Source organism: Pinus tabuliformis, chromosome 3_2, assembly GCF_031772625.1.
Source record: "Pinus tabuliformis cultivar Carrire ecotype Pingquan chromosome 3_2, CPIR1, whole genome shotgun sequence".
Classification (NCBI taxonomy): Eukaryota; Viridiplantae; Streptophyta; class Pinopsida; order Pinales; family Pinaceae; genus Pinus; species Pinus tabuliformis.
This window is the reverse complement of record NC_142302.1, coordinates 184,791,408-184,807,318: the sequence shown is the minus strand read 5'-3', so window position 1 is coordinate 184,807,318 and position 15,911 is coordinate 184,791,408. Positions and strand designations below refer to the sequence as shown.

The window sequence follows — 15,911 nt, the reverse complement described above, 5'->3', positions numbered from 1 at the left end:
CATCTCCACGCAACAACAATTCTTTTGACAGTGATTCTCCACCTCCAGAACGAACATCAGTTTATATTAATCCTCTTTACAATGATGGAGACTTTTCAGAATCTCAAACAACTGAGCGTCAACTACCAAAATGGGTAGTTCAACTTTTGAAAGATGTAAAGCTTGGTGAGCAGAATAAAACAAGCACCAGAGAGTCACATAGAACTGAAGGTAATTTTGCCTTGATAGGAAATGATTTTACTGAACCTTCCACATACAAAGAAGCTGTGAAACATAAAGAATGGCAACAGGCTATGGTTGAAGAATATCAAGCAGTAATTGATAACAACACTTGGAAACTTGTTGATTGTCCACAAAACGTTAAACCCATATGCAAATGGGTTTACAGAATTAAGTATAATCAAAAGAGAGAACTTGAAAAGTATAAAGCATGACTTGTTGCAAAAGGTTTTGCGCAGCAGGAAGGCATTGATTATGAGGAAACTTTTGCTACTATAGCTAAATGAAACACCATCCAATTAACACTTGCATTGGCCGCTCAGAAAGGATGGAAAGTTCATCAAATGGATGTGAAAAGTGCTTTTCTCAATGGGGATTTATAGGAAGAAGTGTATATGACACAATCACCAGGTTTTGAAATTGAAGGGCAAGAACATAAAGTCTGCAAATTGATCAAGGCTTTATATGGATTAAAACAAGCTCCCCGAGCTTGGTATGCAAAGATGGATGAATATCTTAAGAAAGTTGGTTTTCAACGAAGTGAATATGATGATACTTTGTATGTGCGACAACAGGGAAAATATCTGGTAATTCTTGTTATGTATGTAGATGATTTGATCATTACTGGCAACCATGATGATCATATTGCACAGGTGAAAAAGGAGTTACATGCAGGTTTTAAGATGACAGATTTGGGATTACTTCACCACTATCTTGGAGTTGAAGTCTTCCAACGTCCACATCATATTTTCATTTCTCAAAGTAAGTATGCAGCAGAGGTTCTTCAACGATTTGGCATGCAAGATTGCAAGCCCGTTCTTATCCCCATGGAGCAAAACTTGAAACTTTCAAAATTTGAAGGGGGGGGAAGGTGGACAATACTACTTACAAACAATTGATTGGCAACTTGATTTATTTGACAAATACTCGCCCTGATCTATCTTATGCAGTCAGTATTCTTTCACGTTTTATGCAGGAACCACGAGACAACCATAGGAATGCAGCCAAAAGAGTTCTTCGATATATCCAAGGAACAAAAGATTTTGGTCTTCTTTACACAAAGACTAAAAACTTTGTACTTGGTGGATATTCAGATGCCGACTTTGCTGGAAGTATTGATGATTGAGCATCAACATTAGGTTATTTAATGAATATGGGGTCAACAGCAGTATCTTGGAGTTGTAAGAAGCAAGCTACAGTGGCCACTTCTTTAGCAGAAGCAGAATATATTTTAGCATGGGAAGCAGCATGTGAAATTGTTTGGTTGCGTAGAATTTTGCAGGACTTGGGCATTTCTCAGGCAGAAGCTACATCATTATTCATTGACAGCCAGTCAGCCATCAAACTTGCCAAGAACCCAGTTTTTCATTCAAAGACAAAGCATGTGGACACCAAGTATCATCATATCAGATCTCTCATTGCCAAAGATGTCCTCAAGCCAGTGTATTGTCCTTCAGAAGATCAGATCTCCGACATTTTCATGAAACCTCTTGGCAGAATAAAATTTACTAAGTTCAGGGATGAACTTGGTATCTGTTGTAATGTATCTTTGGATCATAGGGGGGAATGTTAGATGATCCAAAAATAAAATATTATCATAGGTTATAAAGTTGGAATAAAATAATTATTAATTTAAGATATTAAATTAATAATTATTATTCTATAATATTTAATTATTTAATGGAGACATTTAGAATTAGTATATTGTTGTAACAAGATATGACTCTCCCAATGTGTCGTATCTTAGGCTCTATTTTAGGAGATTTGTTAGCTAGTTGTTTTGAATAGCATTTATTGTAAGTGGACACTTGTTATTTAATAAGTGATCCATAATTAGAGGTAGTTAGGACATTGAGCTTATAAATAGCTCATTGAAAGAGTGTTTTGTTGTTCGGGTGTAAACTCTTGCAAAATCAAATATGTCATTGTTTTTTTTCTGATTAATAAAATTACGTGTCTGAGGACACTTCTGCCATTACTTTACACTTTATTGCTGAGTTATTATTGAGTCCAAGACTCAAGTCCTGTGACTTGAATCTAAAATCGCATTATGAATAATAGGATGTATATTGTATAAATGTCATTGATAATTTTGCTGAAGAATTACATCGCCATTTGGGGGTAATGAAACTGCTACGTCTGGCATATTTCAACAATCAACCATCTTATGAAACTTTAAAAGTACCCTTATAGTGAAGACACATGCTTTAGAATATTATTTTGGTTTTGTAAGTTTTCAATATTAGTTGAATGAATCTTGAACAACATGCATTGGAACAAAGGTCTTCTTTTGATTTTAATCTTTTCAATTGAGACTGTTCAAACATATTTTGGCCACCTGTGAATAGTGGCCACCTGTGAATAGTGGAGTACTCTTTTCTATAAATGCTGTTACTATACAGATCACTCATGGAAGTGCAAGTATTGCTGATGTGGGGCCTGTTCGACGATGAGTGGATTCTAATTTTTCCCTTGTCACTAGCAGAGAAGGTGGGAGGCTCTTCTAGGTCAAGGAAGAAGGGTGTTTATTGTTGGGGATCTCAATATTGCACCTTTTATGATTGACTCATGTCATCTGGGGCCAGATTTTGAAGATAATTTGTAAGTAGCTTATGCATTATCTGCCATTGTCCAGCCTTGGCATTTCATTTGGTTCAAGCTTCTGTAAATCTGCATAGATGATAAATTTTAGAAAGTGACTCTGCAAAATGCTGAGTACACTTTTCAAATTTCCTTCAGGTTTGAAAATCTATATGAAACTAGGGATATGGTGAGATTCTTTTGATATTTAATTCAAATTTCAAATCATGGTAAAACAAAATGCTATTATGGCAGGTGTAGGAAGTGGTTAAGGACATTATTAAAGAATGGAGGAGGACCTTTTATTGACGCTTTTAGAGCTTTTAATCCACACAGGTATATGTTTGTCTATTACAGTGAGCTTTTAATAGTAGCCAAATCTTGCTCAATTCAATGATTCTGTACTAGAGATTGATAAAAAAACATCTGATTTGTAAGAATATGCTTTTGAATCTTTCACTTAGTAAACTACAGATTTTGTTTCATAATTGATCTCAGAGATAAAATCGATGACAGCTTATTCTTCTCATTGTTTAAAGATTATTTTAGTAATGGTTTCGAAGTCATATGTGCATTGCAGGTATTTAATGTGTGGAAAAAGATGTGGATTAGTTGATTGGATTTAATACCATAGGGTATTCATGTTATACATCAGAAGTAGAACCAATAATGGGGATCTTTATAATACAGAAAAAATGAAGGAAAGTGAAAAAATATATTCATCTGTGTTGCAAACATCATTGGTTTTTTGCCTATGTGGCTATTTTTTGTGATGTTTAAGCTGCCCTGATAAATAGCCGCCATCAAAATTGCAGTTTTTTAAGAAAACATTTCGATTTTTTCTAAAGAATCCCCCAGCAAGAGCGATTTTTTTGCTCATTTTTATCTGCAGGAGTTGAGGATTGAGAGAAAAGGCAATTCTCATCGTATTACATTGATTGAAGGGGGCATGGGAATAAGCATTTTTGTTGCACCACTTTTACAATATTTAGTAAAAAAATTATGGTTGAAAAGCCACCACTTTTATGGAAATTCGTCATTTCACTTCTCAGCCAAACTTTTAGTGTTTTGGGGTGCAAGTGCAATTGGAGTGTATTTGAAAAAATATTCATAAAGAAGTGCAATGAGTTAATATTTTTTTATTTTTTTATTTATGACCATAGGATGTTTGATAATTACTTTGGATTTCACATGACCCTTTAACATTTGTTATGTCCCTGTTATAGGGTAGAAATTCAATGCCTTAATGATATGTTGGGCGGCTAGCTGCTTCAGTGACTCTTCCAACTGTTGAAATTGTAGCTATGGTTACTCTTCATAAAAATGATGTATTGTCATTGGAAAAACAATTTATTATTGTTCTACTATGTTCATCATGCTTTGGTAATGGTACAAATGTATTTTTTATTTGTAATTACAACTAGCTCCACATGTGCTAAGTCGACTTGCATAGAAACTCACTTAGATCAGCCTTTCTAGATGGTTAAGATGGTTTGTCTAGGAACTCACCAATTCGGATCAGCTAATGGCTATATAAAGAACTCAATTCGCTCTCCTGCATTGCAATTCGATCACACACTTCTGTCTAATATTCTCCTATGCGAAGGGCTACAAAGAAGAGTTTGAGGTCAGATCTGATCTAGTCCGAATTTGGCTATTGTTGACGATCCAAAGTCTGAGATCTGTGCCCTCCGATCTGATCTTTGTCTGAGATTTCTATAATCCGAGATCTGCTACTATGCCGATACCGAGTAGGCTACACCGAGCCTCTTGTTGTGATCTGTTTGGGTTTGAATTTGTTGACAGCTGATCTGTTCTGGTTCGAATTTGTTAACAGCTGAAGGGTCCATCTAGATAGAGATTCGGAGATATCTGTGGTACACACACACACACACATATATAGTTTCAATTTCTGAGATTTGTGTCATATACATTGATTTCAGATCTGATCTATTTCTTCTGGGTTCGAGTTCTGATCTACTTAGATCAATGGCATATATATATGCGAGTTCTGATCTATTTAAGCCCTGTGATTAGACCAAGATCTGAGGTTATTTCATGTTGATTTGGGGTAGCATCATATGTGCTCTAGGCCTCAAATTTTGCAGGGAGGCTTGGGCGCATGTATTCCAAAGAACCCATAAAACGTTTTGGGAAATTCCACCCAAAAACAATTTTATTAAAATAATTAATATTTTTTATGGGCCCCTAATTCTAAACTTAGGAAACTAAAAATATTAATGAGTATTAATCTAATTGTGGGTGTAACTTCTAGAAGAAGACGAGGATCAAGCTAAAATGATCTTAGCCATTGATTAGCTTTTAATCTGGGCCGTTGAATGTCAATGGGAAGATTATTTAAGGAAGCTTGAGGGTCATTTGGAAGACACACTGAGAGATCAAGAGATTGAATTTTTGAAGTGAGAAGTTTTCAGGAGGAAATTATGATCGAGTAGATTTCTTGCAATTGAGGGGTAGAGATAACATCTGGAGAGAGAGAGATTTTCTCAGCTGAAGAATCATCAACAGAGAGAGGCAGAGTGATCTAGCAGCTCTCACGCAGAGGTTGACACAGGGCCACACAGGGCCACGCAGAGGTAATGCATAGGGTGAGAGAGAGTTCAAAATTTTCTGACAGAGTCAGTTTCAGAAGCCAGGAGCCGGGATGTCAGACTGGGAGGCTGAGAGCAGTGACTCCGGGCAACAAATTGATTGGCTGGCTGGGTGACGCAGTGCCTAGAGGGGTTGATGCAGGGACTGCGTGAGGACTGCGCAGAGGCAATGCAGGGCCTGCCAGAGGCACTTCATCCAGTGACTGGATCCTAAGTCACCAGGTTCGAGTTCGAGTTTGAGTTCGAGGACCATGAAATTCGAATAAAGTTCGGCAACACAAATTTTGTCGATAAAATTCGACATATAGAAATTCGAAAAAAAAAATGTATATTAAAGATAGATATATCATATGCATATAGATATAGATAGATATATCTATCTTGGTGGTTGCTAGGGTGCTAAGGAAACAATTCATTTCATAAAATACATCATACCCATGTTTATACAGATGGATCTCACACTAACAAATATAGTCAGTCATCAATCAAAATTTAATACAGCAGATAAAGCATTTAAGATCAATAACAGATCGAAGCCCAAGCCCAATTTAGATCCCAAAAGTAAATATCCTGCATAAGTTTGCTCCATTGTAGGCAAAGGATAATCAATTGTATATTCACACTTTTTCCTATCCATTCAGAGACTTATCTATTACACAGATGAAACCTTTTTGGCAGTATGAAATTGTCAATAGAGAACCAGGCAAATGGTGTTGTTTAGCACACATACCAATTTCCATCATATAAGAAAAGTGGAAAGGTTTCAACATAAAATCTGGATCAGTATACTTAACATTTTTGAGTGAAACTGGGGACAAATCTAGTAGACACCCCATGACAGGGATTGACGAACATTCGAGTTATATAATCTATGAAGCTTAAATTCCCTACGAATGCTGTCTTAGCAGCCTCTCCAAAGGTCATCATATGCATGCATGTTAATACAGATGGGTCTCAAACTAACAAATACACGTGGATAACCTTATACTTATCAAGTTATCATATAATATAATCTAAAATCTGTAACCAGAAAAACCACCATGCCAACTACCAAATAATGATTTATTAAAAAATATCATATCACAGGCATAAATAACTAATTTACTACATAAAAAAAGTGACGTTGACACATGAAATGCAAAAGTGCCAAACCAAGCAAAGAAAAATCACCATCTCGGTTGCTAGGGTGCAGAGGAGACAATTTATTTCATAAAACTTGTCACATTCATGCAGGCTTTATACAGGTGGGGATGGCAAACCAAAAAGGATATAGTCATCAATGATCACGATTCACATCAAGGTATTACACAGTAATAAGTATAGGTATTACACATGCCTGTAGGCTGTAGCGGCAGTGGGCACGCGCGTGGTAAACCGTAAATCGAATCAAGTCTACTAGACTCACGCGCCAGTGGGCACGCCTGCGGCTGCAGTTTTCTCGGCCTGGTAAACAGTGAACCACTGAACAGAAGCCCTTACAAAGTTACAAAGACTGGAGACTGGAGTATGTCTGCTGAGTGACGAGTCTGGACCGCCGGCGCCAATGAAACAACGAAACAAAGAAACCCAGGCCGTCCCAAACAGGAACAATAAAACCCGCGGGCGCGCGAAAAAAAAAACGAATTTAATGAAATGTAGCCGAATTTAAACGATTTCAAACGAATTTCATTCGATTTTATTCGCCAGACAATCAAATTCGGGTTGAAATTCGAGTTCGCCGAATTTAATGGCGAACTCGAACGAATATGTTCGTTTTCCCTTGAAAAACGCCGAATTTCGAATTTAATGCTTCAAATTCGGCGTATCTGGTGACTTAGACTGGATCAGCCAGGGTTTTTCTCAGTGATTGTGTGTTAAATTTAGGTATGTCCTATGCTTAGCGCAATTTACTTTGATTTTTCATATTAGCCCAATGACAATATTCAGATTAGTAATCACATCAGCATGATAGTAAAGTGCAGATAGAACATAAACATAAACAACAGAAGACAAGCCAAGACAAGAGGACACAAGATGTGGCACCAGCTAGGGACAAACCCCAATGTGGGGAAACCCTTCATCAATTCTTCTTATATTCTTGAATAGTTCAGCAGAGAGAGAGATAGTACAAATATACAAATCTGAGATTTTGTGACAACAATAGTAAAGCCTTGACTAGAGAGGTCAAACAAGACTGAATCTTTTATCTAAGTGGCATCAACAAGATGCTCATCAAACTGAGCCAAACATAGTCAAATCTTGACCCAAAACATCTCCCAGAATTTTGATGTCTTCTTGCTGCACTAGCTGTCACTGCTTCATGAGATAGGGCTTCAACATTCAATCCTCTTCCTTCATACAGTCAACAATGCAGGTCTTCGAGGTGAGGCTCCACCACTTGTGCAATCCTTAGAACAAGCGTTTGTTGCTGGCTATGGCCTACGGCCTAGCCCAACAACAAGTTAGGCCTATGATCTTCAACAATCAATAATATCAACGCAACAGTCTTGACCCAATCTGAATATACTGATCTGATCTTGGACTAGGACAAATTTCTTCAATGTAATGACTGAGGTTTTCCCATCTTATAAACTGTCCTCATGAACAGCCTAAACACTGCATTGTCACCACACTTTTAGGACATAGTCAATAAGAGATTTGATGCTGTCATTATGATGACTGGTTAGGGCACTTCTAGGTTGTAGCGACCTTCCTTTATTCTGGTTTATAGTTCCTCTAGCCAACGGATTAGAGCCCTCCTTAACTTCTTGTTAGAACCTCCTTTGACAGTGAATGGGAGACTTCCCTTTGCACTGCGGCTAGGGCTAGTTAGACTGTAGCTAGGGTAGCAGATAGGATTTCTTTGACTGCGGATTAGGGCTACGTATGAAGCTCCTTTGGACATCGAATAGGTCCTCCTCATAAGACAGTTGCAAGGGCTTCCTTCAACTGCGGCTAGGCCTGATGACTGCGGCTAAGCTGTGGCTAAGTTTCCTTGCTAGAACAACAGCGAAATCATCTCCTCTAGGACTGTGTATAGATCATCTTTCTGACTATGGATTAAGCCTCTTGTGACAGCGTATAAGAGTCTTCTTTTCTGCTACTTAAACCCTTCTCTATACAGATGCTAGGGTCTCCATTCAACTGTGTCTAGGGCACACCTGAACAACAACTAGGACACTTGTTTGGACTGCGGCTAGGACTTGTTAAGATCTCAGTAGACCTCCTCTATACAACATATAAGGATACTCCTTCAACTGCGTTTACAGTGAAACATTAGTCCTTTTCTCTGCAGCTAGGGCATGGCTTGACCCTCCTTTCTCTGCGTCTAGATGTCTCCTCCATGACTGTAATTTGATCTCTTTAGGGCAGCGTATAAGACTTCTCCATGATGGTGGCTAGGACACTCCCTCTAGATCTCTCTTTCACCAAAACCCAAATAAATGAAGAGAGAGATCACAAGAGATGAGTGTGTACAAAATGACTTGAAGTCCTCTTCTATTTATAATAAAACGTTGAGGATAGGTTGGGGTAATTTGGTTGCTGGCCGTCCTTGACGAAGTGTCACATAACACAAATAAATTCATATCTCCATGAATACATGTTGGAATTGGATGATCTTTAGATCAATCCTTTGTTGGCATTATGGCACAGGTTTGGCACTATGGCACAGGTGTTGTCCTTGATGGCAACTCACTCAAAGGGCAGATCACAGTTCAGGCTCTCAGAATGAAAGAAAATGAGGTATACGCAGGTTCCTCTTAACAAAATCGCGTATACACGTGGGATTACTGACCAAAAGAAGCATATATGTATGCACGCACTTTCATGCAAAGAAAAGCGCGTACATGTGGGAAATCTTATGTTTGGTCCATGGTATTTAGTCCGACATATTTGAACCTATGGTTTTGGTCCTTGGTATTGCATCCAAAGTGTTGAACCTAGGTATTGGGTCCCTAGTATTGGTTCTCAATGGTTTTGGACCATGGTTTGAGTAAGGCCTAAGACTATAAAAAGGGAAGGAGATCATTTGGCAAGGGTATTGACTTAAGCATTGAATATCTTATGAAGAGCAAGATCTAGAATACTGGTCATTGGGTTATGGTGCATAACTAGATCTAAATCAAGGAGGAACCTGAGTGCAAGAAGAAGGATAAGTTCTATTGATGGGTCAAGATCTTAAGGCGGCTTGAAGAGAAGTATCTTTGTGTAATTTTGATCTGTTATATTTGGCGCATGACTTGATCTATAAATATGATAATCTGGGTATAACTGATGTCTGAATAAGTGAAAAGGGTAAATTATCTTTTATAGATTGTACGCAGGTTCAGTGCAATAGAGGCGCGTATACACGCTGGTTCACTAACTAAAAAAAGCGTATACGTCGGTTTGCCTTGATACAGAAGCGTATGCATGCAGGTTCCACATATTGAAGTAGCGTATATCTCATGAAATATGTTTTAGCTGCTTCTGTTTATTGCTGCAATGTTCTGGGTTCAGAATTGGTGTTTGGTTACTAGTACTGTTTTCTGGTTACAACATTCTGAGAAGTTATTGGTTGATTCAGTATTTGTTTGAACAAAGGAGTTTGGTTAATGCAGATATACTTGATGTTTGATTGATATTCATGGATCCAGTCTGAAAATTTATGAAACGTGGTCCTTGGAAGAAAAGAGAAGGTTGTAGCCTTCTGTAGGTCAGCACCTACATACTAGTACCTCAGTTAGTACAAGAGCTAAAGGGGTTGTAGCTCCCTTCCAGGAGAAGCTGGAGAACGAGAGAAGGTTGTAGCCTTCCGCAGGTAGCAGCCTGCGTACTGGTATAAGACTGCACCAGTACAGAATCGTTGTAAAAGGAAGTTTCTAATTTAAAAGAAGATAGAGACAAATTGCAGTAGGTGGTTTTCACCCACATTGGGTTTCCACCTTACATCTTGGTGTTCATGTGTGTTGATTATGTGATGATTTGCTCTGCTTTACTGCTCCTATTTACTGATCATATGGTTAAATAATGTTCTGATGCACTCATTAAGAAACAACTAACTGATTTATAAGTTCACTGCATATATGCTGGTTTCATTATACACAGTTGCGTATACACGCTGTTTTACTTAACTGAAGTAGCATATATGAATCTGAATATGGAAATGAAAAAGTTTTATTGATTAGATAATACTGATTCACCCCCCCTCTCAGTATTATTTCCAACAATTGGGATCAGAGCAGGTCCTTCAGAAGAAGCTTGATCGCTTGAAGGAAGATCCATCATCATGAGCAATTACGAGAAAGAAACATCAATCAGGCCACCAATTTTTGATGGGAGCAACTTCGTCTATTGGAAGGTAAGAATCACAACATATCTTCAATCTCTTGGTACAGAAGTCTAGTATATCGTGGGAACATGATACACATTTCCATCAGCAACTCCTACAGATACGGCTGGTTAGAAGCAGTATGAAACAAATGCAAAGGCTGTCAATACTCTATTAGGGAGTCTATCTCAATCAGAATTCGTCAAGGTTATGCAGCTCAAAACCTCGAAAGAAATATGGGACAAGATCGTTCTGAGCTATGAAGGAGATGATCAAGTAAAACGAGCAAAACTACAAACTCTGAGAATTCAATATGAAAATCTCAAAATGTACAATGATGAAAGTGTGGCTAACTATTTCCTAAGTATAGATGAGATTGTTAATTGTATGAAAAATTTGGGTGAAGAAATAAAAGAAGTTTTGGTTGAAAAGGTTCTAAGATCTTTGTCTTCTAAGTTTGAATCAAAAGTTTCTGCCCTTGAAGAAAAACAAAATCTACAGAGCTTTACCATGTCACAGCTATAAGGAATCCTAACCGCGTATGAAATGAGAAAAGGGGGACTATCAGACAAGAGAGAAGCCACATTCAAAGCCTCAGGAAAAGGAGATTACAATGACTCAGGACATATGTCGGAAGAAGAGGAAGAATCAAATTTTGTCAAGAACCTTCAACAGGGTTTTGGAAGATTCAGAGGTAAGCTACCTTTCAAATGTTTTGCTTGTGGAAGAGTTGGTCACTATGCTGCCAAGTGTCCTCATAAAGATAAGCTCGACAAAGGTAAGGGACCAGTTAGATGGAACAGAAAACAGAATGTAAGTAAGAAGAGCTATTACACACATGAAGACAGTGATGGACTTTCAAATAGTGATGAAGATGAACAAGGTAATGATTATAGACTTTTGATGGCTTTTGAAGATGATGATTTCTTGGATGCTATAGATGAAGGTGGTCTTTATGAAGAAATTTCTAAACTCAAAATTTGCTTAGAAGAAAAGAATATGATTATAGATACTCTGACATTCCAACTTGCTGAAATGAAGAAACACAATGAAAAGTTAGAATGTGAAATTGTGGGACTTAGAAAGGACATTAAGAAAACAAAATCTCTTAATCTTAGATTTGCTAAAGGATCCGAAACTTTAGATGAGATTATCAAAGTGCAACGTTCTCCTCTAATCAAGACAGGTCTTGGGTATACTGAAGAAAGATCTCAAGCACAGAAGCCATCTACCTCCAAAAGTTATATTGAAGTTGCAAGGAGAAGTGAATAGGTTGACAATCGACAACAAAGGCACAATGAAGATCACCAGGTAAATCAGGGACAATTTACTTCAAGAATGAACAGAAATCACCAAGTAAATCGAGGGCAATCTACTTCAAGGATGAACAGAAGCTACAACCAACCACAGGTAAATCATTCTCAATTTGCCTCAAGAACGAATGGCTATTACAATCATCTAGATGGAAGGTTTGATGATTGTAGGAATTTCTTCAATGGCCAATGTTTCTCTTGTCATAACTTTGGACGTAAAGCAGCTCAATGTGTCGCCTACAAGACCATCATGACCAGAGAAGCACGAAATCAAAGGAGTGTGATTGGAATCATGAAAAGAACCTACAATAACTTTTCTTCTCTTGAAAATGAAATAGAATGTTCTATCTGTAACAACTTTGGTCATGAATATTCTGAATGCAGGAGTAGGTTTCGGCAAACAACTCAAAAGGAGCAAGCTTCATTGATCCCAAAAACATGGAGGAAGAAAGGACTGCAACCAGAAAGATGTGGCATAGTGTTATATGCGGAAGGGCAGGAAAATCAGTGGTACATCGACAGTGGATGCTCAAAACATATGAGAGGTGATAAAGAAAAACTTCAATCATATAGTCCCTTAGAAAAGGAAAAGAAGGTCTCATTTGGAAATGACACCCCTGCATTCATAAAAGGTAAAGGTTCTGTTCTTTTGAAAGAAAAGGTCAAAGCTGGAAATGTTATGTATGTTGATGGTTTAAAGCATAATCTATTAAGTATCAGTCAAATGTGTGATCAAGGAAATGAGGTAATATTTCGATCAAATGGATGTATTGTTCGTGAGCTTGATATAGGAGAAACAATTATCAAAGGCATAAGAACACCAAATAATTTATACATACTCAAGGGAGGACAACAACAATGCTATCTAAGCAAGAATGATGAACATTGGCTATGGCACAAAAGATTGGGGCATCTAAGCTTCTCTCAGATAAGGAAAGCATGCAATTATCAGGCAGTTTGTGATCTCCCTGACATCAAATTTCCAGACAATGCGATATGCAAATCATGTTAGTTTGGGAAGCAAACCAGAACTAATTTCCCTGAGAAGGAAGGATCAGCTAGTAGGCCACTTGAACTTGTCCATACTGATTTGTGTGGTCCATCTAGGAAAAGGTCACCTCGAGGAGAAGAATACTTTATATTGTTCATTGACGACTTTTCCAGGATGTGTTGGATAGGACTTATGAAGCATAAAGACGAAGCTTTCGAAAAGTTCAAAGCATTCAAAGCCTTGGTGGAAAATGAATCAGATTGCAGAATCAAATGCCTCAGGTCTGATAGAGGTGGGGAATTTACCTCGAATGAATTTTTTGATTTTTGTGAAGAACATGGAATAAGAAGAGAATTCTCTACTGCTAGGACTCCTCAACAAAATGGAGTAGTAGAAAGGATGAACAGAACAGTTCAACAAATGGCTCGAGCAATGCTTGATGAGTCTGGGACTCCTGCAACCTTCTGGGGTGAAGCTGCATTTGCTGCCATCACTATTCTCAACAAGACAAATGTCCGGGTGAACAACACTCAAACTCCTCATGAACTTTGGTATGGTAAGACTCCCACAGTAAAATACTTCAAAATTTTTGGAAGCAAATGTTACATCAAAAAGACTGATGAAAACCTTGGTAAGTTTGAACCTAGAGCAGATGAAGGCATTCTTCTTGGTTACTCTCCCCACAACAAAGCATATAAGTGTTACAATAAAAGACTTGGAAAAATTGTTGAAAGTATTGATGTAGTGGTTGATGAAGAAGGAAACATTCCAAGGCAAGTAAAATCTGAATATTTCGAAGATTATGAGGACTATCCTTCAACAACAAATCAGACTCATAATGAAGAAGAAACCCATGAGGCACCAGAAGAACAGATAAGGATAGAAGAAAAGACTCCATCCAGGTACGTTCAGAAGAATCATCCAGAAACTCAAATTTTGGGGCAGAAAGAGGCAGGTGTACAAACAAGAAGAACCATTTCAGAAGCTTCAAGTTATCTAGCATTACTCTCCTCGACTGAACCACAAAATGTAAGAGAGGCATGCAAAGATGAATGCTGGGTAAAGGCCATGGAGGAAGAACTTGAGCAGATTGAAAAGAATAACACTTGGGAGTTGGTTCTTAGACCAAAAGATAAGAATGTCATAGGAACAAAATGGATATTCAAAAATAAGCTAAATGAAAATGGAGATGTGATTAGAAACAAGGCCAAACTTGTTTGTAAAGGGTATGTTCAACAAGAAGGTATAGACTTTGAAGAAACTTTTGCACCAGTTGCTAGACTTGAGGCCATAAGAATGTTCCTTTGTCTTTCTAGCTTTCAGAAGTTCAAAGTATTTCAAATGGACATGAAGTCTGCCTTCCTGAATGGAGACTTGGATGAAGAAGTATATATTGAGCAACCAGATGGGTTATTCTTGGAAATGATCCAAACCTTGTATGTAGACTCAAAAAGGCTCTCTATGGCCTTAAACAGGCTGCAAGGGCTTGGTATTATCAGTTGGATAAGTACCTCCATCAACAAGGTTTTACAAAAGGATCAACAGATATATATATATATATATATATATATAAATTGACAATGATAAGTTGCTAATACTTGTTGTGTATGTTGATGATATCATCTTTGGTAGCAATGAAGAAGACATGAGTCAAAAATTTGCCTTGGTGATGCAAAAAGAGTTTGAAATGTCCATGCTTGGTGAGCTCACATATTTTCTTGGTTTACAAGTCCAACAAAACAAAAACGGTATTTTTCTATCACAAACCAAGTATCTCAAGCAGATCTTGAAGAAATATGGGATGGAGGATTCAAAACCAGTATGTACCCCTATGGTAACATGATGCAGCCTCAGCGCAAATGATGAATCATCAGCAGTGCATCAACCAACCTATAGATCCATGATTGGTAGTCTGCTCTATCTAACAGGTACCCGACCAAACATTATGCATGCAGTGGGAATAGTTGGAAGGTTTCAGGCAAATCCAAAAGAAACTCATCTTCAGGCAGTTAAGAGAATTTTCAAGTATCTTTAAGGAACTCAAAACTATGGCTTATGGTATCCTAGAAGTACAGATATCACACTTCATGCATATACAGATGCAGATTGGGCAGGAAGCGTGGATGACAGAAAAAGCACTAGTGGTGGTGCATTCTTCATGGGTCCTAGATTAGTATCTTGGTTCAACAAGAAATAGAGTTCAATTGCATTATCTACAGCTGAAGCAGAATATGTAGCTGCTGCATCTTGCTGCACACAACTCCTTTGGATGATGCAAACATTGCAAGACCTACAAATCACTTGTACTCCACCTATCTCCATTTTTTGTGATAATACAAGTGCAATCAGTGTTTCAAAGAATCTTGTCATGCATTCAAAGACCAAGGACATACCTATCAAGTATCATTTTCTCCGGGAACAAGTGCTTGAACAAAAGGTTAAATTGGAGTATGTTCCCTCTAAGGAACAAGTTGCTAACATACTCACCAAACCACTATCCAGGGAGACATTTGAATACCTCAGACAGAAGTTGGGGGTAGTTGATGCATCATCTTGCTGCTAAATCTTGTCTATTTCAGAGAAAAGTGGTTGTACGCGAGTTTCATGAGGAGGATCCACGTACATACGCCGATTTATGAAGATACAGTCGCGTATATGTTGGTTTAAAGAAAAACAGTGGGCCAGCTTCAGGATGAAAAGAGTCTGATATAGGTCTGGTGGAGACCATCTGGCACAGGTTCATATACTCTTCTAATAATGCATTGTTGGCATTATCTTAGAAGATCTTGGTTTACATTCACAATTGTTTTAATTTCAGGTGGAACAGGTGCATGAGGAAGAGCATGGTTGCTGGTCTGAATGATGATTGAGGGTTATGATGATTGATGATTGACAGATGCTAGTCT

At 37.9% G+C, this 15,911-nt stretch overlaps 1 protein-coding gene across 3 annotated transcripts in view; it reads left to right on the top strand.

Annotated features, from left to right (window-relative positions):
• The window catches only part of LOC149180400 (endonuclease/exonuclease/phosphatase family protein), a 442,295-nt gene that overhangs the window by 135,045 nt on the left and 291,339 nt on the right, over positions 1 to 15,911 (top strand). For all 3 annotated transcript variants that reach the window (XM_089416116.1, XM_089416114.1, XM_089416115.1), the window contains exons 5-6: positions 2,705 to 2,820; positions 3,055 to 3,135. In XM_089416116.1, the coding sequence (XP_089272242.1) occupies positions 2,705 to 2,820; positions 3,055 to 3,135 (197 nt within the window). The remainder of the gene's footprint in view (positions 1 to 2,704; positions 2,821 to 3,054; positions 3,136 to 15,911) is intronic.